Source organism: Myxocyprinus asiaticus, chromosome 41, assembly GCF_019703515.2.
Source record: "Myxocyprinus asiaticus isolate MX2 ecotype Aquarium Trade chromosome 41, UBuf_Myxa_2, whole genome shotgun sequence".
In the NCBI taxonomy this organism is placed as follows: Eukaryota; Metazoa; Chordata; class Actinopteri; order Cypriniformes; family Catostomidae; genus Myxocyprinus; species Myxocyprinus asiaticus.
The window spans coordinates 1739463-1761571 of record NC_059384.1 but is presented as its reverse complement, the minus strand read 5'-3'; the positions used below and the strand labels follow the sequence as shown (position 1 = coordinate 1761571).

At 38.4% G+C, this 22109-nt stretch overlaps 1 protein-coding gene across 2 annotated transcripts; it reads right to left on the bottom strand.

The window, feature by feature from the left end:
- Positions 1 to 1529: 1529 nt before the first annotated feature.
- Positions 1530 to 22049, bottom strand: LOC127431913 (WD repeat-containing protein 48-like). Of its 2 annotated transcripts, none has more exons than XM_051682566.1 (19): positions 21912 to 22049; positions 19381 to 19521; positions 17866 to 17941; positions 17700 to 17782; positions 17430 to 17559; positions 17262 to 17350; positions 13619 to 13720; positions 13169 to 13393; positions 12859 to 12933; positions 12494 to 12596; positions 12282 to 12379; positions 12077 to 12184; positions 8693 to 8789; positions 8490 to 8588; positions 8270 to 8375; positions 8097 to 8184; positions 7864 to 7940; positions 7486 to 7675; positions 1530 to 3359 (listed from the first exon to the last, which is right to left on the bottom strand). In XM_051682566.1, exons 1-19 carry the CDS (start codon positions 21975 to 21977, stop codon positions 3264 to 3266), a joined length of 2049 nt encoding a protein of 682 aa, XP_051538526.1. In that variant the 5' UTR covers positions 21978 to 22049; the 3' UTR covers positions 1530 to 3263. The 2 variants fall into 2 exon arrangements, with proteins under 2 accessions (XP_051538526.1, XP_051538525.1); XM_051682565.1 differs by having other exon boundaries at positions 1531 to 3359; positions 17866 to 17944.
- Positions 22050 to 22109: the final 60 nt, after the last annotated feature.

The following is a 22109-nucleotide window of genomic DNA, read 5'->3' as shown; positions in this document are numbered from 1 at the left end:
AGATTCACCCTTGAGCTCTGGTTGTGATATATCATAATCTGTAACTAAGTGCATTCTACAAACATTAGAAAAATGTTCGATACATGTCATGTGATCAATGAAGGCCAAACGCACCTTGTGCTCTTTGGAGAAAGCAAACACTTCACACTTACCTCTGAAATATTGACTATTAAAATCCACACATTTTCAGCTTCTGAAACAAATAAAATAAATGATAACAATTAGAGGTCGACCGATAGTGGATACCGATAATTAAGGTGGTGAAAAAGGCCAATAACAGATTAATCATCCAATAGTAAAAAAATAAAAATAACATAATATCGGCACCTATTGGCATAGGTTTTTGCTGATGACAGATAGTTCCAAAAAACATCTATTGGCACTGATTACTATATCGGTATACCTCTAACAACAACAACAATAATAATAATAATATATATACTGTATATATATATATATATATATATATAGGCATGCACAGATAATATAAGCATACAACAAAGAATGAACAAAAGTACAAACCTGCACAGTTTATTTAATGTTGTTGTCCAGCTGTTACTCCGGTTCAAATAATCAGTTTCACAGAATTGCGCTTAAAGAACAATATAATCCATTTAACAATCATTTACATTTACTTTTAAATGATGCACTCAATTATGACATCATTAATATGGTTTCTACAATCAATAAATCTGAGCTATGCAAAAATGCATCAGTTTGTTATTTCCTTAACTAACTCTTCTTATGTGGTTTAATTGTTTCCATATGAGGATACAATGTGTGAATCTCATGTAAACGGTCCAGAACATGCCCAGGTCATATTTCACACCCAAATCAAAAGAACTACAAAATTATATGTTGCATGAAGAAAATGAACTTTTTTAGGATTTTTGCACTGTGACATCATGACAAACTCTCATTACTGCAATGTGGAAGGCATTTTTACACAACCATGAAAACATCATTGCGTCTGGACAGGAAGATTTTCCCTTTTGCGATTAGTGCAACAGTGAGTGAGTGAGATGTTTATTTTGAATTACGTTCATGAGAATGTGGAGGAAATGTGCATAACTGTCATGAAAATGTCAATGCAAATGGCCCTAAAATTGGCTTTATTTTTTAATTAATTTTTTTATCCCCTTTTCTCCCAATGTGGAATGCCCAATTCCCACTACTTAGTAGGTCCTCGTGGTGGCGCGGTTACTCACCTCAATCCGGGTGGTGGAGGACAAGTCTCAGTTGCCTCCGCTTCTGAGACCGTCAATCCGCGCATCTTATCACGTGACTCATTGTGCATGACACCGCGGAGACTCACAGCATGTGGAGGCTCATGCTACTCTCCGCGATCCACGCACAACTTACCACACGCCCCATTGAGAGCGAGAACCCCTAATCGCAACCACGAGGTGGTTACCCCATGTGACTCTACCCTCCCTAGCAACCGGGCCAATTTGGTTGCTTAGGAGACCTGGCTGGAGTATCTCAGCACACCCTGAATACAAACTCACGACTCCAGGTGTGGTAGTCAGCGTCAATACTCAATATTGCGTCAATATGTTTGATTTTTGGTATGAAATATGACTTGGGCATGAACAACATGTGAAAGAAGGTTAACAGGGGTAATAAGAAGCAAATGCTTTTAGGATGTTAACCAGGATCTAAAATATACTCTAATGCAAAGTCAGCCTGTATGTCTGATTTCAATAGTAAACTTATAGCCATCAATAGCCTGTATGTTCAAACATTACACCTCTTAACAAAATAAAAAGAATGCATTCAAACTGCTTTATTATTGGTTAATTTATTTCGCTATTTACCCAAAATATACTGCATATAATTACAATCAATCAACACAGGAAGCATAAATACAGGGGGGTCATGGACATGGACACTTCAAAACCTTCCCAAGAGCTTTTCTCTTCTGACTCAGTTCAATGGGTTTTTTTTTTAAATTATCTAGTTTCTAATAGTGCTGTGGCATTATAATGATCAACTAAGACCAAATATATACAATAATACATTTTGCTAGAACACTGTGCAAATCTTTTTATGATTGACGTTTGCAGAACAGAGTTTTTGTTTTGCATAAATTAAAAATATGAGTTTTGCCACCCAGTGATGACTCTCTTCCATATTTCATAGTTTTTATAATCTACTTTAGTGTGTTTTTCCTCATACAGGAATGAAAGATAACGGTCAGCAGCAAATAAAGGACTTTAAATGGATAGTTCACCCAAAAATTACAATTCTGTCATCATTTACTTGCCTTTAGTTCGTCGTTCCAAACCTGTACGACTTCCTTTCTTCCGTTGAACACAAAAGGAGATATTTTGAAGAATCTTAATGCAGCTCTTTTCCATACAAGCTCATAGTGATTTCTGAAGCCAAACGTTAGCTTTGTGGGTGTCGAGGCTGAGTAAATTAAGGACGAATTGTAATTTTTGGGTGAACTATCGCTTTAATACGCTCCATTTGCACTTTCAACGTTATGGCTATTTTTACTCCCCACACTTTTGTCGTCACATTTGACATGAAAAAGCACCTTTTAAAGATGCCGTACATTTTCTTAAAAACAAAAATATCAATTAAAACCTCCCGAACGCCAACTCATATTGTCTACAAAATAATTACAATATATGTACAAAACAGATGCACTGATGATCACAGCATGTTAGTGAGAAATGCATCATGGGAAACGGTGTTCTTGAAGTAAGAGTTTAATGAGACGTTCAGTCATCTTAAACGTTTCTAAATGGACGTTAGTGACAGCAGCTGGACTGTTTCAGACCAGTTCCAGACGCGATCCTCTGCCTTGACTTTATTTTCCTGACATGCTGGAAGATGGATTTAAACGTAACTGGCATCAAACACGTCACTGGAATGTTAAATGTGAAGAGGAGGAGAGGAGGGTGGTAAACAAAAGAGCAAATGTCTGATACATCCAGTATGGCATCCACCGAGAGAGAATTCACGGCAAGGGAAATAAAAATAAAAATCTAACAGATAAACGTACTGGTGTTCCATACACAAACACACTCAAACTTCAAAAAGACTTTTCTGCAAATTGCCCTATACGTTTCACGTCTTTTAGCCATTCATGAATGTTTGTCCTTCCTGTTTAAACCCAGATAAACATGCGTGACCCGAGCGGCCCGTGTGAGAATGATGACCCAGAGCTCAGACGGAACCAGGAAGTGCAGGTGAGCGTGTGCTTTGAATGCGAAGGGTTCAGAACGAATCTGCCGGGAGAGATTTCCACGGTCTCACGTGGATTTCTGCCGGTAGTGAAGGGTCAGATCGCCGCCGCTCTTCCAGATGAAATGCTTCACTGTTCGCAGGTCCATGTTGGGATCAAGAACCTTATGAAAGAAACGCAAAATAACGTCAGAATCATTTTCAGAATGAAGCAACAATTACAGCCAATCAGAACATCTTTGATGTTTAATACTGACTTGTATTAGTAATGAAGTTATTTAATTTTTTTTGTTTCTCACATTTTCTCCCCAATTTGGAATGCCCAATTCCCAATGCGCTCTAAGTCCTCGTGGTGGCGTGGTGACTCGCCTCAATCCGGGTGGCGGAGGACGACTCTCAGTTGCCTCCGCGTCTGAGACCGTCAATCCACGCATCTTATCACGTGGCCTGTTGAGCGCATTACCACGGAGACATGGCGCGTGTGAAGGCTTCACGCTATTCTCCGTGGCATCCACGCACAACTCACCACGCACCCCACCGAGAGCGAGAACCACATTATAGCGACCACGAGGAGGTTACCCCTCCCTAGCAACCGGACCAATTTGGTTGCTTAGGAGACCTGGCTGGAGTCACTCAGCACGCCCTGGATTCGAACTCGTGACTCCGGGTGTGGTAGTCAGCATCAATACTCGCTGAGATACCCAGACCCCCAATTAGTACTTTTTTAATATGTGCATTTACATGAACAATCTGAACGAACAGATTCACTAAAACGATTCAGACTTTCCAAAGCTACAATCAGAGAGAAAAAGAGCAGTTTAGGAAGAACCGATTCACCAGAATCAATTGAACGTTCAAACATATTAGACAGTGTACCAATTAGTAGAGCTCATCTGATAAAATATACTGTAATTTTCAGAACTCAAAACTTCTGATCATATCACTTCTGAAGACATGGATTAAACCACTGGAGTCTTATGGAGTACTTTTATGCTGACTTTATGTGCTTTTTGGAGCTTAAAAGTTCTGGTCACCATTCACTTGCATTGTACGGACCAACAGAGCTGAAATATTCTTCTAAAAATCTTTGTTCATGTTCAACAGAAGAAAGAAAGTCATACACATCTGGGATGGCATGAGGGTGAATAAATAATGAGAGAATTTTCATTTTTGGGTGAACTGTCCCTTTAAGGAGAGAACGGCTCAAGTTACTGCTGCGAGATGAGATGTTTCTTTTATTGAAAGTTGTGGCAGTGCCAACTATATTGCACCCTGCAGTAATGCTGGTAAGTAAACCATTGATTTATAATCTTTTATTGTAGTAAACAGTAAGCCATCGTTTATCGCTCTATAAGCAGAGGTCTGCAACCCAACCCGGACCCAACGGGACATGAGAACCAATCGGGTTTCGGGCCGGGTTCGGGTTAATTTTTTAAGTAGGACTTCGGGTTTTTAATGAATGATAAAATAAACAGGCCCACTGAACTTGTTTCACACCCGCGCACTCACTCACAGACACGCGTGAATGGATGAGTTAGGGGCCGTTCACAACGAACGCGTTTTTGCGTGCAGCTGCTCTGTTCATCATCTCATCGTTGTTTTCCCATATAAACACATGCTGGACAAATCTCTTTGACTGTTTTATCGAGTCTTGCTGTTTCTTAAGCATCTCGCGCAGGACCGGCACATTTTTAGACACCGTGCCAAGTTAAAAAGAAAAGTCTTAAAAATGCATGTCGAGGCACCGGTGCTCTGTTTCATTTGTTGGGCTGCATCTAGATTGTTTTTAGTGCAGGTGTCACAAAGATTCAACGCAATCAACAAGATCAGGCTGCAAAGAAGTGACTGTTACATTGTTTAACATTATTCCAGATTATTCTGCACCATGCAGAGTTTCAGCACTTGATAAACGGTAAGGCAATTTTTTCCCCCTTCTGCTCTAGTGTGCTGAGGGGCTGCCGTGCCTTGTTAAAACTGTGTTTACAGTTACAACACTGTTACGAATGTTGCCTATGATGCTAACACAAAATACAGCCTATTGCAACAGTACTAGCTAGGAGACGGACAGTGAGCGATTTCAGATTTGGGCTTAAAATCACTGCAGCTTATCAGATCAATACTTCAATGGATAAAGAATATTTGTTTGAGTTGAATAATTGTATTATGTTTGAAGAAAGCAGAGTGAAATTAAATATATTACGGTGTAGTAATATACTAATATACTAATATACACGGCGGGGGGGGCGTGGATATTATTTTTCCGATGCAATGACATTAGCTAATCAGAACAGTGGGCGTTTACTTTCAAGTTTTAAAGGAGAAGCAGCATAAAACCGAGCGTTTCTGACAGAGAGTCAGAATAAGGATGGAAAATGATCATATTTTACAAATATTTGACCGTCTTTTGTGCAAAAAACTTTGATAACATAAGCTAACCTCAAGGAACATTATAAAAAATTTTAAAAACCATTTAATGACCCCTTTAAAAAGAATTTACAACCACTGAGGTCAACATCTTTAACTGAACTGTATAAATGGTGATTAGTGCTGTAGGGGTATAAAAAAAAAAAATCAATAATTTTTTTTTTTTTTTTTCTGATATTTGATGTTCCCTGATGACTTACATTTTTAATAAAATTTTTAATAAGTTTTTACCCCCAAAAGAATCATAATGTGGACCAAACTGCAATTAATGCAAGGTAAAATAATTTAGTTAAAATAGTTGGACAAATAATATTTAATTGCATTTATTTATATGAAACATTATATTAACAACATATAAATAGTAGTATTTACTATTTATTATTAGATGCATCATCAACTCAATAGCAGTGTCTTTCCATCGGCAAATGACTTCCGCGAATGACATTTAAGATCTTTTCTGTGTTTAGATATTTAACCCTTTAAGCTCGGATGGTCCCGCTGCGAGAAACAAATACTTGTCAAAATATTAATTGGTCTTGACTAACACAAAATAGGTTTCGTTTGAAAGCTTATAAGCTCTACTTTACAATGCATGTAGACATTATGACCAAAACTGAACAAGTGCTTTGAAATCTGCAGATAAATCAGAAGTGTTCCGTTTTAATCATTTATATTAAAAATAAATGTACACTGTACATATTATTGCAATCAGTAAAAACATCAAACTGATCAAATATCCATGTGTCATACGTTGTTGGAAAGCTCTCAAAGAGTAGAATACAACCAGCCTATTTGTTTTACTCACAGACAAAATTATAGCGAGTAATAGCTAAAAATATGTCTTTGATAATTATGTTGGAGTTGCTTATATGCCGCATTTTCGCTTATAACTTCATAAACAATAAATGGAACATAAAATATCACACATCATTATTTAGAGGAGGTGATTATCTTTCAAACGAGTCCACACACAAGATAATCAGATGCGGAGATCATTAGATAATCCACATGAAGCACAATGTTACATATGACCACCAGGAGATGGCGCCAAATACATGACACAGACTCGATGATGACTCAAATGGCACAGAATGAAACTCATTCTGTGAAATCTCATTACTGTTGCATCAAGTCAAAACAATGCTATACTGTCTAATGTGCATATCAGTGCAAAATAATATAAAATATATAATAATATCTCTATTTTTATTAGTTTCTATCATTAATTATTATTTTATTTTTTCAATTAAGGACAACATATATTTATTTTTCCACTGTTGCTACCAAATCAGGTGCTGGTGCCACCATCTGTAGAACTTGATGGCACCAGTGCCACCTCTCTCATATGTTAGTCTGGAGTCCTGTGGTAACATGTATGTTCTGTTAGATAGGTTTATATTTTCTATTGGTGTTTTATGTTTAATGAAAATAGTGGAAGTGATTTTCTGAGCGCTTCAAGTATCAAAAGCTCCCAGTAAATAATAAACACACACATGACAAGGCGAACATGAATAACCTATCTATAATGATTCTAAGGTCATTTTAAGCTATCACTCCACCAATGTGTGTAAATATGGATCCGGCCTTTCATATAAGAATATAAGAAATAAAAAGTACATTTTTGGCTCAACTTATTTTGTGATTTTTCAGCAGTCTCAGAATGTATCATAACCTATGGCATTAAAAATTTTGAAAAATTTTCTTTACAATGATACCAAACACTTGACCCTCCTTGGTTTTTTTTTTGTTATAAGCCTTTAATTATTGGTATGCCACTGAAACAGGAAATCTTTAAAAACACCTTTATTTCAGAAAAACTTTGTGATGAACGGCATCATCGTTCTCCCCATGTGAACAGGTCAGTACCTGGTCTTGACAGAGCAGTTCGATCTTCTCCTCTGCTAGTACCGCAATGTCCTCCTCTTCTTTCTGTTCGCTGGGCTTCTCTGCAGCCGAACTGCTCGTCTGCGACTCGCTGTCCAGGTTGATAATCTTTTCATAAACGTGTTCCATCACCTTCCTCACCTGTAACATGTCACTTGCCGACAACCGATCCCTATACACAAACACACACACACATTCATTGAAATGTACATTAATGTGAAAGAACTGCTAACACTAAAATCACTAGACTGTCATTTGCATAGTCATTACATGAGTTGAAAGGTTGGATACAACTGCTTGCACAGTGATTTATGCCTATTGAATTTCATCAGACATAAACCATGCCAAACAGACTCATACTTCTTTAATGTCTTTGCTCCAGAGGACGAGTGGGGCTGGAGGTAGAATGGGATTTTGTTGAATTTGGGCATGTTTTTCTGTAAGAGACAGACAGTATAAAGTTACTGTATGTAACAGTAATTAAGAGCTTAAAACACCTAATGCAGTCGTGAAGTCTCCTTAAGTTCAGAGCATTATCAAGGGATTTTATTAAACTGCGAACTGGAAATCCAGAGTGTGTTTTGGACACTTACGTCGACTGTGATGTCGATGACCCACTGAGGGACGGTCTCATTGAGTAACATGGACTCAGTCTCTCCGCCGGAGTCTCGACACAACAACCTGCACAAACACACATGATGATGATGTCACCTCATTAGTGAACAACAGCATCTACTGTGCTTTAATTAAATGGTTAAAAACACACCTGAATAAAGTCCTTCCTCCCGCCTCACCGAAAATCACTGGAGTGTGTGGCGGCACCTGGAAATAACCGTTTCCTTTCTGTATCCGACTCTCGTGTTCACCGTTCACTAAGAAAACAAGCACATAAATATGCCAACATGACTACAAAGAAAAGTGTATCTTTTTTTTGTTTGTTTAGAGAGTATTGTAAGATGTTAGAGGTCAGCGTTCACGATTATTACCACTGGCATGATTGAGTTCGGTCTCCTCGTCCATCGAGTTTATGTGCGTGCGTGGCCAGAACTCCAACAGAGCCTGAAGTAGCAGCCCACCCAGATTTACTGCAACATAATACAAACAATAATACAATCATTCGTCTTTATGGTATGTTTTCATTGTAAACAGACGTCTCTGTGGGGTTTAATGAATGATGAGTTGCTCTCACGTTTAGGATCTGATCCATCAGGACTGGTGAATCCAGCATCTTTAGCAGAAACCCAGGCAGCAAAACAATCGCTCTCGTCCAATGTGATGGTCAACATCTGTCAATTGAAACCCAAAACTGTCAATCAAAACTCAAACTGTCAATCAAAACCCAAAACTGTCAATCAAAGCTCAAACTGCCAATCAAAACCCAAACTGTCAATAGAAGCTCAAACTGTCAATCAAAGCTCAAACTGTCAATCAAAACCCAAAACTGTCAATCAAAACCCAAGACTGTCAATCAAAGCTCAAACTGTCAATCAAAACCCAAAACTGTCAATCAAAGCTCAAACTGTCAATCAAAACCCAAAACTGTCAATCAAAACCCAAAACTGTCAATCAAAGCTCAAACTGTCAATCAAAACCCAAAACTGTCAAAGCCCAAAACTGTTAAAGCGTGAGTTGCTCTCACGTTTAGGATCTGATCCATCAGGACTGGTGAATCCAGCATCTTTAGAAGAAACTCAGGCAGCAAAACAATCGCTCTCGTCCAATGTGATGGTCAACATCTGTCAATCGAAACCCAAAACTGTCAATCAAAACTCAAAACTGTCAGAGGTCAAACTGTCAAAGACCAAAACTGTCAATAAAAACTCGAATTGCCAATCAAAACCCAAACTGTCAATAGAAGCTCAAACTGTCAATCAAAGCTCAAACTATCAATCAAAACCCAAAACTGTCAATCAAAGCTCAAACTGTCAATCAAAACCCAAGACTGTCAATCAAAGCTCAAACTGTCAATCAAAGCTCAAACTGTCAATCAAAACCCAAAACTGTCAATCAAAATCCAAAACTGTCAAAGCCCAAAACTGTCAATCAAAATCCAAAACTGTCAATCAAAACCCAAAACTGTCAATCAAAGCTCAAACTGTCAATCAAAACCCAAAACTGTCAATCAAAGCCCAAAACTGTCACAGCTCAAATGGTTAGTTAGGGCTGTCACGATTATGAAATCTGGCCAACGATTAATTGCCAAAGAAATAATTTTGATTATGACTATTAACTGTCTGTTTTACGGCTTACACGATTAATTGTCATATAAACTGTTTTTTCTTAAGGTGCATGTGTGCTTCAAACACCTTAAAATTTATTTTTACATATTTAACTTCAAATATATAAATTAAATAATAAAATAGGGATATACGATTTCCTTTAAAGGTTTAAAAAAACTTATATCATCATATCTCAAATGTACAAATATTTCTAAATACTTAAAATATGTCTCTTTTTTGGTCAACTTTAGTTTTGATCCATTTAAAATTTACACCATTGTTTTTGGAACTCATTTTATATTACATATGTTTTGTTTTTTTAATAAAAAAAATGTAAACTATATATACACATTCGTTATATTATATCATATTATATTATGTGATAGTAAAATATTTCTGCCCTAATAATGTGAAAATGCTATTTTAATGCTCTTTGTTTAAACCCACGAGGTCTCATTTCTCATGAAGAAAAACCTTTGAGATTTCGTTTCGACATTTTATCACCCCTCAGAAATAGAGTAATCATACACCTCCTCCTCCATCACTGCATGTCATTAACACTGCATATATGAACCGTTATGACGAGGCACATTTGCCATTACACGATCGTTTAAAGTGAAGCCGGAGCTCTCTGCATTCACTATCAAAGTTTATATTTGTTAGTTTATATTTTCACGGGAGTCTGGCACGAGCATCCGCTTCATGCGCTCTTCCAAACAGGAGTTGCTCTGGTTGACGACCGCGGTGCGACTCAGTGACGCTCAAGAGTTCAACTGAATGACACACAAACGTGCCGTTAATGGCATTATATATTTGCTTAAAATTCCCTTATTTGGGCATTAAAATGTGATTGGAATTTGAAGGGCACAATATTCGTGGTTACATTTAATAACAGCGGTTAGATCAAATAACTGCGTCAGACGATTATTTACCTACTGTCAATCAAAGCCCAAACTGTCAAAGCCCAAAACTGTCAATCAAAACCCAAAACTTCAATAGCAGCTCAAACTGTTAAATCAAAAACCAAAACTGTCAATCAAAGCCCAAAACTGTCAGTAAAAGATCAAACTGTCAAAGCCCAAACCTGTCAATCAAAGCCCAACACTGTCAATCAAAGCCCAAAACTGTCAGTTAAAGATCAAACTGTCAAAGATCAAACTGTCAATCAAAGCCCAAAACTGTCAATCAAGGCCCAAAACTGTCAATCAAGGCCCAAAACTGTCAAAGCCCAAAACTGTCAATCAAGGCCCAAAACTGTCAATCAAGGGCCAAAACTGTCAAAGCCCAAAACTGTCAATCAAAGCCCAAAACTGTCAATCAAAGCCCACAACTGTCAATCAAAGATCAAACTGTCAAAGACCAAAACTATCAATCAAGGCCCAAAACTGTCAATCAAGGCCCAAAACTGTCAATCAAAGCCCACAACTGTCAATGACCAAAACTGTCAATCAAGGCCCAAAACTGTCAGTTAAAGACCAAAACTGTCAAAGCCCAAAACTGTCAAAGCTCAAACTGTCAATCAAAGCACAAAACTGTCAGTTAAAGATCAAACTGTCAAAGACCAAAACTGTCAATCAAGGCCCAAAACTGTCAAAGCCCAAAACTGTCAATCAAGGCCCAAAACTGTCAAAGCTCAAACTGTCAATCAAAGCCCAAAACTGTCAAAGCCCACAACTGTCAATCAAAGATCAAACTGTCAAAGGCCAAAACTGTCAATCAAAGCCCAAAACTGTCAAAGCCAAAACTGTCAAAGCTCAAACTGTCAATCAAAGCCCAAAACTGTCAGTAAAAGATCAAACTGTCAAAGACCAAACCTGTCAATCAAAGCCCAAAACTGTCAATCAAAGCCCAAAACTGTCAGTTAAAGATCAAACTGTCAAAGACCAAAACTGTCAATCAAGGCCCAAAACTGTCAAAGCCCAAAACTGTCAAAGCCCAAAATTGTCAATCAAAGCCCAAAACTTGCAAAGCCCAAAATTGTCAATCAAGGCCCATAACTGTCAATCAAAGCCCACAACTGTCAATCAAAGATCAAACTGTCAAAGACCAAAACTGTCAAAGCCCAAAATTGTCAGTTAAAGATCAAACTGTCAATCAAAGCTCAAAACTGTCAATCAAAGCTCAAAACTGTCAATCAAAGACCAAAACTGTCAATCAAAGACCAAAATTGTCAGTTAAAGATCAAACTGCCAAAGACCAAAACTGTCAATCAAAGCTCAAAACTGTCAATCAAGCCCAAAACAATCCAAACAAATCTGACAAATACTGAAAATGCACTGATAACTACAGTGAATTGTAATGGATATTTAATTAAGAAAGTGACATACATTAAACCATTTTCTGCTGTAACATACCCCTGTCTTCAGATCCACTGAAAACCAGTTCGGCACATAAACCATCTTAAACCTCTTCTTGATCTCTTCATCGAACTCCATCCTGCCTAGGTCTTCAACTTTACACGCCTGTTAAAAGAGACTACAAACTAGTGACAAGACAACTAGTGATCAAAACAGTAATGCGTGGAGGAACATGAATGTAAACGTTAATCTAAAAGGCTACCTTGAGCACATCCCAGTATGCCACGTTGTTGTTGGTGTCTTTGGTCAGAATGTGTCTCTTGTCGTTCAGGATGTGGCACTGAATTATGCTGGCACCACCTGGAGGTCAAGAGAAGATATGACAAACCAACATATGATCAATGGAATTTAGACGATTCTTGAAGAATGCAGGCAGCCCTTCATTAAGCACACTAAGACAGCAGACTGGCGTACCTTTAATAACCTGCTCGGGCTGTGTGCATAGGGGCGTCACTGGTGCGCTGCAGTCGTTGTCATAATCGCCAGATGCTCGGAAATTATGAATGCCCTTCAGAGACTGTGGAGGAACAAAGAAACATTATAACAACAGAATAACACTTCATATAAAATCACAGAATATTCAAAATATTAAAATATACTGTCTACTCACTTTCCTGCAACAATAAAAACACTTTAGCCAAAGGAGGTCACTTAATTAAGGACCCTTTTAAGTAAATATTCTGTAGACTGCTCAGCTGCACAGATCTGCGCGGTACGTCACAACAGCTGCGGCAGGTGATGTTTGCGCTCGCGTCACGCGGGACACCAGCTGTGCTTACCCATTTATTAACGGTGGACTTGGTGGTGGAGACCCAGATGGCCAAATGTGGGTCAGCTGACCTGTCCAGCTCCATCTGAGAGAGACCAAACACCCATTCACGATTCAGCAGCTTTAACTTACATCCTACACCATCTCCTGGTCACACTCCACGACACAGCTTCTGCGGGTATTTTTGTTCGTGATCGTGGCATAAACTAGACTTTTGATTTACGGTCTAAAGGCTCCTTTCCAATACACTGTAAGCTGCCTACGAAGGCGGTACTTCAAGGTATCATAGATCGCATTCTTATTTATAAATAAACGTTCACCTTTAACACGGGCGCTTTCTCCTCGCAGATGAGCACGCGGGAGTCTGGATTGCGCAGGTCTGTGCAGTATATCTTACGATCACGACCTCCGGAGTAGACGTGCGTGAAGGCCTCGTTCACCTGCAGTGCCCACACGCCCTCATCATGAAAGCGGTACGTTGCGATGCACCTCTGCTGACCCAGAGACCAGAGCCGGATCGTGCCGTCTGAACTTCCTGAAAGACACTGAACCAACAGACACAAGACCTAAAACACACAGCTGCAGGAACAGACAAGAGAAATGTGATGCGCAAACAAACAGCGTCAGATGGATCAGTCATTTAGAGCTTTAGATTATTTCTACAATCCTTGTAATTGAATTGCAATTAAAATAATGAAATATTAAAGGGCTGGAGTTTGGATTCCCTTTCTAGATCTACAGTTTGACGTACAGCACACGGTTTATCTCACCTGAGTACCATCTCTGTTCAACAGCAGTGATTTGACGTTGTCTGTGTGTCCCTTCAGTTTCATCAGTTTAGCACAGGTGCGTGGGTCCCACACTCTCAGAACCTGATGCAAGGAAAACAATACAATAAAACACAAGATAATATTGACAAACACAAGTAGACAATCTGCCTAGTGTCAGTTCTAAAATATGCCCACAGATTTGTCAATAGATTTTGCACATTTTGTATAATTTTTTTTTTTGTGAATTTTGAGTAAATATCGTGTACAGTTGAAGTCAGAAGTTTACATATACTTAGGCTGAAGTCATTAATTTTTTATTAGCTAACTATAGTTTTGACAAGTCTTTTAGGACATCTACTTTGTGCAAGACATGAGTAATTTTTCCAACAATTGATTACAGACAGACTGTTTCACTTTTAATTGACTATATCACAATTCCAGTGAACCAGAAGTTTACTGTGCCTTTAAGCAGCTTGGAAAATTCCAGAACATGATGTCAAGCCTAATTTAGCTTCTGATAGGCTAACTGGAGTCAATTGGAGATGTACCTGTGGATGTATTTTAAGGCCTACTTTCAAACTCAGTGCCTCTTTACTTGACATCAAGGGAAAATCAAAAGAAATCAACCAAGACCTCAGAAAAACAATTGTGGACCTCCACAAGCCTGGTTCATGCTTGAGAGCAATTTCCAAACGCCTGAAAGTACCACGTTCATCTGTACAAACAATAGTACGCAAGTATAAACACCATGGGACCACGCAGCCGTCATACCGCTCAGGAAGGAGACGCATTCCGTCTCCTAGAGATGAACGTAGTTTGGTGCGAAAAGTGCAAATCAATCCCAGAACAACAGCAAAGGACCATGTGAAGATGCTGGAGGAAACAGGTAGACGAGTATCTATATCCACAGTAAAACGAGTCCTATATCGACATATCCTGAAAGGCTGCTCAGCAAGGAAGAAGCCAATGCTCCAAAACCACCATAAAAAAGCCAGACTACAGTTTTCAAGTGCACATGGGGACAAAGAGCTTACTTTCTGGAGAAATGTCCTCTGGTCTGATGAAACAAAAATTGAACTGTTTGGCCATAATGACCATCATTATGTTTGGAGGCAAGCTGAAGAACACCATCCTAACCGTGAAGCATGGGGGTGGCAGCATCATGTTGTGGGGGTGTTTTGCTGCAAGAGGGACTGGTGCACTTCACAAAATAGATGGCATCATGAGGAAGGAAAATTATGTGGATATATTGAAGCAACATCTCAAGACATCAGCCAGGAAGTTAAAGCTCGGTCGCAAATGGGTCTTCCAAATGGACAATGACCCCAAGCTGAAAAGCCTACAAACCTGACTCAGTTACACCAGTTCTGTCTGGAGGAATGGGCCAAAATTCCAGCAACTTATTGTGAAAAGCTTGTGGAAGGCTACCCAAAACATTTGACCCAAGTTAAACAATTTAAAGACAATGCTACCAAATACTAACAAAGTGTATGTGAACTTCTGATGCACTGGGAATGTGATGAAAGAAATAAAAGCTGAAATAAATCATTCTCTCTACTATTATTCTGACATTTCACATTCTTAAAATAAAGTAGTGATCCTAACTGACCTAAGACAAGGTATTTTTCAGTTATAATGTCTCTTTTGCTTAATATGAAATAGATTCTCTCCCAGCTAATGCTGTTAATCATAAAGGAGACCTTCTAAGTATGTACAATATGAAAATATTAATTTGGCATTTATTTGTCATATTTTTGCTTTTTAAAAATGAACAGATCAATGTATTTAGTCAATAAATATTATATTGCATACATTTTTATTGTTTAATTGCATTGTTTGTACTATTTACAGGTGTTTACATTGATTTGTTGAACACGTTCTAAAAACCGGTACTGTCTCTTTAAGGAAATTCGTCATTTCTGTAAAGAGCGTCTTTAAATTGGCGCATTTAACGAGAGAACGCAAATGGATTTATCTCATCCGTGCTATGCCTGATTAGAATTAAATGTTTATTTTTTTTCGTCTTTGAACACACATTACACGGAACAACTTTTAAGGCCTGTTCACACCAAACCCATTTTTTCGGTGCGATTGTTTGTTCCGAACGAGCTTTTGAATGGTAACAATGGATTCCTATGGCACTATTCACATTGGGTCCGACAAATCGTCCGCCGACAATCCGAAGGTTTTTCTTTTTTTACGGGGAGTCCAATTTTATTAAATTTTTTTTGCAATGAAAACTGACTGACCAATGAGAAAAGAGCTTTTTGTCATTTTTTCCAGTGTCCCTGCAGCTGCACAATCCAGCACGTTGGTGGCGCTAATCAACTGGAAAACACCGGCATTGGACATGCAGCTGATACACACCCAGAAAATTACATACTTAAAATAAATAGTTGCAGTTCATGAACACTTTGTACTGCAAAAATAAATCCGTTCTATTTTTTAAAGTCTGCTTATGGCGTTTTGTCTTAATGTGCATTATTTAATATGTATATCAATGCCCCTGTATACTCTCATGGCATTAAATATAGCAGCGATGTTCGGCAAGTTCGTCTGCACTAAGCTCGTAGTAAAATATCCCATAAAAAGATTAGTTACATGCAATGTTTTAGACAAATGAACTGCAAAACCACACTGCTATTTTTATTGCAAGGACAATATAACAAAGTATTGCAATAATTTAAATAAAGACCGTGAGCCAGTGTTTTCTTTTATATTATTTTTAATATATGCATCATATTTTATACTATACCTGTTATTCTCACTCCACGTGTATTTATATCACTACACCTTGTGTTATAATATCCAGGCATTATAAAAAGAGAAGTTGAGTTCAGAGTCTGGAATGTAGACCTACTTGACGCAAAATACATGTGCAAATAAATATGAAACAGCGCTCTCATCTCACTCACATAAAAACAGATTATTTCTCTAAATGCATCAACAACATGGAAGAACATATTGAAACAGTTATGCCAAAGTAGGTAAATAAATGCTTAAACAGCGTTCAGTGTATTAATCTCCAACAGCGTTTGGATGCGGACAGGAGACTGGTATAACTGCACAGCAACAGCGCCCCCTACTGTACAGGAGTGAAATAGTTTTTAAATTCATTTTTTTTAAGGACTCGTGTGAACAGACCTTCCATCTGACGTTCGACTTGCAAAACTGTCACGGATTTAGTGTGAACAGGCCTTTAATCTCAACACGCAGAGAAAGGATCTCACTGCTGAATACTGCAACACTATACTACACAATTACTAGTGAGTGAAGCCTAAACATTTACCAGCCAGTTGCCAAATATATACATTTTTAGCCGCATAGTGTGAAATTTGGTTGCAAATGCAAGTGATTTCCTCTCATTGTAGTGCAGGCTTGCTTATAGAGTAAAAGATTGATCGATGACTTTGAAGAATCAATATCGAAGGGGGCCTGGGTAGCTCAGTGAGTATTGATGCTGACAACCACACCTGGAGTCGCGAGTTTGAATCCAGGGCGTGCTGAGTGACTCCAGCCAGGTCTCCTAAGCAACCAAATTGGCCCAGTTGCTAGGGAGGGTAATGTTTCCCACTTGAATATTCTGTTTAACTTAAAACACATCACATTATGCAACTAAAATGTGTTCAAATGCGAGTCAGACCTTTTCAGTGGATCCAGACACTATAACTGTCCCCATCTGATTCATGGCCAAACTGTAGATTGAATCTTTGTTCCCACTGAGAGAAGATGCTGCACGACACAAAAGAACATGCAGTTTACATACATTCAAACTTTGTTTAGATGACACAGTTTAATAAGAGTAACTCACTAGTGACAGTGTTATTAGAGGCAGTCAGCGCTGTCAGTGTGTTCACGTCCCACAGGAAGATCTGTCTGTCGAGACCCGCTGAAGCCACCAGCTCTTTGTCTTTAGCATACGCTAATGCTTTTACATAGTCCTACATGGTATAAAAACAAATCACATATCAACAGAAGGAAATTGAAAGGTGTGCTACAAACATGAATGATAAGTCTTTTTGAGGAGAGGTGTGCGGTTACTTTTCTAAGCCCTTAAAACACAGTAACTTGATGAAGGTACCTTGTGTGTTCGCAATGTTGACATACAGAAGCCCTTGTGTGCGTTCCAAACTTTCACTGTGGTGTCAGATGACGCTGATATCACTGTTGAAACAACACACATGCATAACTGTACATCTACTGGATACACACATGACATCATCAGACTGTACATGTCAATCACTCACATGTTTTTCCATTACAGCAGAGGACGATGTCATTGACCCAGTCTGTGTGATGTTCCATTGATGCAATGTATGGATCCTGCTGCAAAATATGTTTCAATATTCAATGTTGATAGTTCTGGACCTAAATGATCTGATTGGATGACCCATGTTCAAAGCCATTGTAAAGTAGTATACATCAAACCTGTGACCACACATCAGCTGAATTCTATATAAATGACCCAAGTTGCCCAAAGTTGCCTAAATAATAGCCTACAGTAAGACTAATGGACTACATTGCTTGGATAATTGTTTATTTTTATTATCAATAATAATAACTGTAACGATTCATTGAGCATTGATGTTTTATCAGCTCTTTGCTATACTGAACTGGTCAATCATGGAATTGCATTCAAAAAAATGTTTTGTATGATGACCATTAACCCATTAAGCTCGGATGGGCCAGATAGACAATAACTCATAATAGGTATCGTTTGAAAGCTTAGAAGCTCTACTTTCCAATGCATATAGACATTATGACCAAAACTGAACAAGTGCTTTGAAATTTGCAGACAAATCAAAAGTGTTCATGAATATTGATGTGATTCACACCTGAGGAGACAAAGACCCCTCCCCTGAGAGAGAATGAATGTGAGGAGACTTAATGATTGAATGTATTGTTTGTAGCTTATTCACAAAATCAAGTTAAAAGTAGTAATCTGACTATACATTCTCTTTACATAAAAACTTTACTTTAGACCTACACTACCATATAAAAGTTTTTAGATCTGTAAGATTTTTTAATGTTTTTAAAAGAAGTTTCTTCTGCTCACCAAAGCTGCATTTATTTGATCCAAAATACAGCAAAAACAGTGATATTGTGAAATATTTTTACAATTTCAAATAACTTGCATAAATGGGGGGCCTGGGTAGCTCAGTGATAAATTACGCTGGCTACCACACCTGGAGTTCACTAGTTCGCTAGTTCGAATCCCAGGGCATGCTGAGTGACTCCAGCCAGGTCTCCTAAGCAACCAAATTGGCCCGGTTGCTAGGGAGGGTAGAGTCACACGGGGTACCCTCCTCGTGGTCGCTATAATGTGGTTCGTTCTTGATGGGGCGCGTGGTGAGTTGAGCGCGGATGCCGCGGTGGATGGTGTGAAGCCTCCACACACGCTATGTCTCCATGGCAACGCACGCAACAAGCCATGATAAGATGCGCAAGTTGACGGTCTCAGACGTGGAGGCAACTGAGATTCATCCTCCGCCACCCAGATTGAGGCGAATCACTACGCCACCACAAGGACTTAAAAGCGCACTGGGAATTGGGCATTCCAAATTGGGTGAAAAAAAATAAAAATCTGCATAAATGAACGTTGACAACAGGCAAGCAATTTCGTACATATCTGTGCTAGTTTCATGTCTCTCGTATCACTCCACACACTCTTTCTCTCTCCTCTTTGCACCGCCCCTAGTTTAGACATGACTACTCAAAACTGTCAGACATCAGCTCTAGTGGTTTACTGATCAACTGGTTACCTTGTGCTGGTTAACGCTCCAGATCCTGATGATCGAGTCTCGTCCGGCGGTGAAGAGCCGGTTAAGAGCTGGATCCAGCTGTAGTGCATTGACTCCATTACGGTTATATTTCTCCACCTCATCTCTGATCACATACGACACCTGCAACATACACATGCTCGCAATCAGTGTGAGAAAATGTTGAAAACAAATGAACTGATTATTGTCACGGATATTTTCATTCTCTCAACATAAAAGAAGGCAAAAAGTCAGATAAACATTTACTTTCTAATCACGGAGATCAGTGTAGAAATGTAACATATTTAAATACAGATTCAGGTCAGGGCTAAACAATAAGGACTTTTTTCTGCTGGCCCGGTTGGACAAGTTGCTATAGTATAATAAGTTCATATTAATAATCTTAAGATAATATTTTCACTGGCCCCCCCAGCACAAAAATGATACATTTTATTTCCCGAAACATATTTTTTGTGTCTAAAAATATATCTATTTATGATTGCTGTTAGTTGATTAATTTTTTAATCGCGATTAATCGCATACTTTTAGTAGTTAATCGCAATTAATCGAAGATTCTGAAAGTGCTGAAATTTTTGTCTAAAAATATTTCTCCTTTCAAAATGCACTTATTGCCTTGTTAGTAAAGAAAACAAAACAATATGTAACAATAATACTTTATTAATGTTTTTTTCAAACAAAGCGTTCCACAGTATAAAGATAGAAATGCATTAAAATAGCACCAATTCAAATAACGTTAAACGTTTACCAATGTCCAAGTAGGAATTTGACTAGGCTAATTGAAATAACTAGCCCATCATAGGTTATATATTCACTGCAATGCACATTAAATTTCCTTTTTTTTCTCCCCTTTTCTCCCCAACATGGAAAGCCCAATTCCCAAGTCCTTGTGGTGGCGTAGTGACTCGCCTCAATCCGGGTGGCGGAGGATGAATCTCATTTGCCTCCGCATCTGAGACCGTTAATCCGTGCATCTTATCACGTGGCTTGTTGAGCGCGTTACCGCAGAGACATAGCGCGTGTGGAGGCTTCACGCTATTCTCCGCAGCATCCATGTACAAATCACCACGCGCCCCACTGAGAGCGAGAACCACATTATAGCGACCACGAGGAGGTTACCCCATGTGACTCTACCCACCCTAGCAACCGGGCCAATTTGGTTGCTTAGGAGACCTGGCTGGAGTCACTTAACCTCTCACACAGGATTTTGGTGATAGTTAAGACTTGTCGTACATATGTGGTAATTACATTGTTCATTACAAAGCTGCAAAGTACTTGATTTCTGTCACAAGTCCCATCTAGGCTTGTTTTGTATAACAAATTGCATTTAAAGGTTCTTTTTCCATCATTTTATCACTGACATGTGTGTGTTGTGTGTGCGCGACACATTGCAAAGGTTCTGCCCTACTTCAACCAGTGTTTATACTGGTTTAAGTTTTATTATTCATTTATGAGTAAATGTGTAAAAAAAAATTTTTTAAAAAAAAAGTTACTTTTTTTTAATTAATAGCATGCGCTAACGTGTTGATTTTAACAGTTCCACTATTTATATATAATAATGTTACGTTTTCTAAAAAATTATAATAATAAAAAAATTACTTATTTTTGATCTGCAATAATTGTTCAAATTGATATGCCTGTTATGTAACTGCATGGCAGCTATCATACCCACACTACAAAACTTTAAAAGCTACAGAAGTTTACCTTGGTGACATATTTAAACAACAATGTTCAACACATGAAATGTTCAGAAAATTAAATGATTGTGTTTGTAAGGCATAAAAACACAAGACATTGAGACAATGTCACAATTTCACACCCATCATTAGGGAAAGTTTTCCTTGGCCTTATAAGAGGGGTCCATTAAGTTACCAAGACAATAGACACTGCTTACTATTTCTCTCTACACAGGCATTGATTTAAAATGTTAGAAACCTGTAAATGTCCATATGTGAAGCATGCATGTATGCATGCATTTGGTATGTGCTCATATATATTCATGCATGCATCTGTTCAGTATTTATGTCTAGATGTTAAGATGTCCATATGTTCAAGCATGCATGCATCAGGCTCTACCAGAATCAGCCTCCGCAGCCATAGACAATAAATAGAAGCAATGTTATCTTCAAAACTAACGTACATAACATGTTTGGCATGCGTGTGCAAATGGTCGTTCAGTATCAGAACAGTATAACATAACGGGGTGAGTTAAAAAAAACTCTGCTATTAATGTTAAAATTACATGTTTAACACAAAACAATATATGTAGTTGAGGCAATGGAACTGACACTAGTGCAATGAACTATAAAACAATTTCAATGATTTAAAATTGGACATTTAGGCCCACAGCAGTGTGCAACATTCTAGTGTTCATGCATGTTCTGCTGTGTGTTTGCAGCTCCTGGCCTCCACGTCTCTCTTCGCCACACAAACATTCACATTCGACTTTAAAACACTCCTCACACACCGAGCTGAAGTATTAATACTAATATCTAATACTGGTGTGGAACATTCACCTGGACTTTCCTGCGACCCGCAGCATTCTGCCTGTGATGCGTCGCCATCATGTATGTTGACGCCATGACGTCACTTCCGTCACGCAAGAACAGACGAAATAATAATAATAATAATAATAATAATAATAAAAATAAACTTTGAGTTGATTAAAAGGCTAATTCCCTTATATGTCAATAATAAAACTGTACTAATATAAC

Excerpts from the sequence above, each read along its gene's own strand:
- LOC127431913 (XM_051682565.1), bottom strand. The coding sequence starts at position 21,977 with ATGGCGTCAACATACATGATGGCGACGCATCACAGGCAGAATGCTGCG. Across the intron at positions 12,934-13,168 it reads AGAAAGCGCCCGTGTTAAAG|ATGGAGCTGGACAGGTCAGC; the intron begins GTGAACGTTTAT and ends GGTCTCTCTCAG. Across the intron at positions 12,380-12,493 it reads GCCCGAGCAGGTTATTAAAG|GTGGTGCCAGCATAATTCAG; the intron begins GTACGCCAGTCT and ends CTTGACCTCCAG.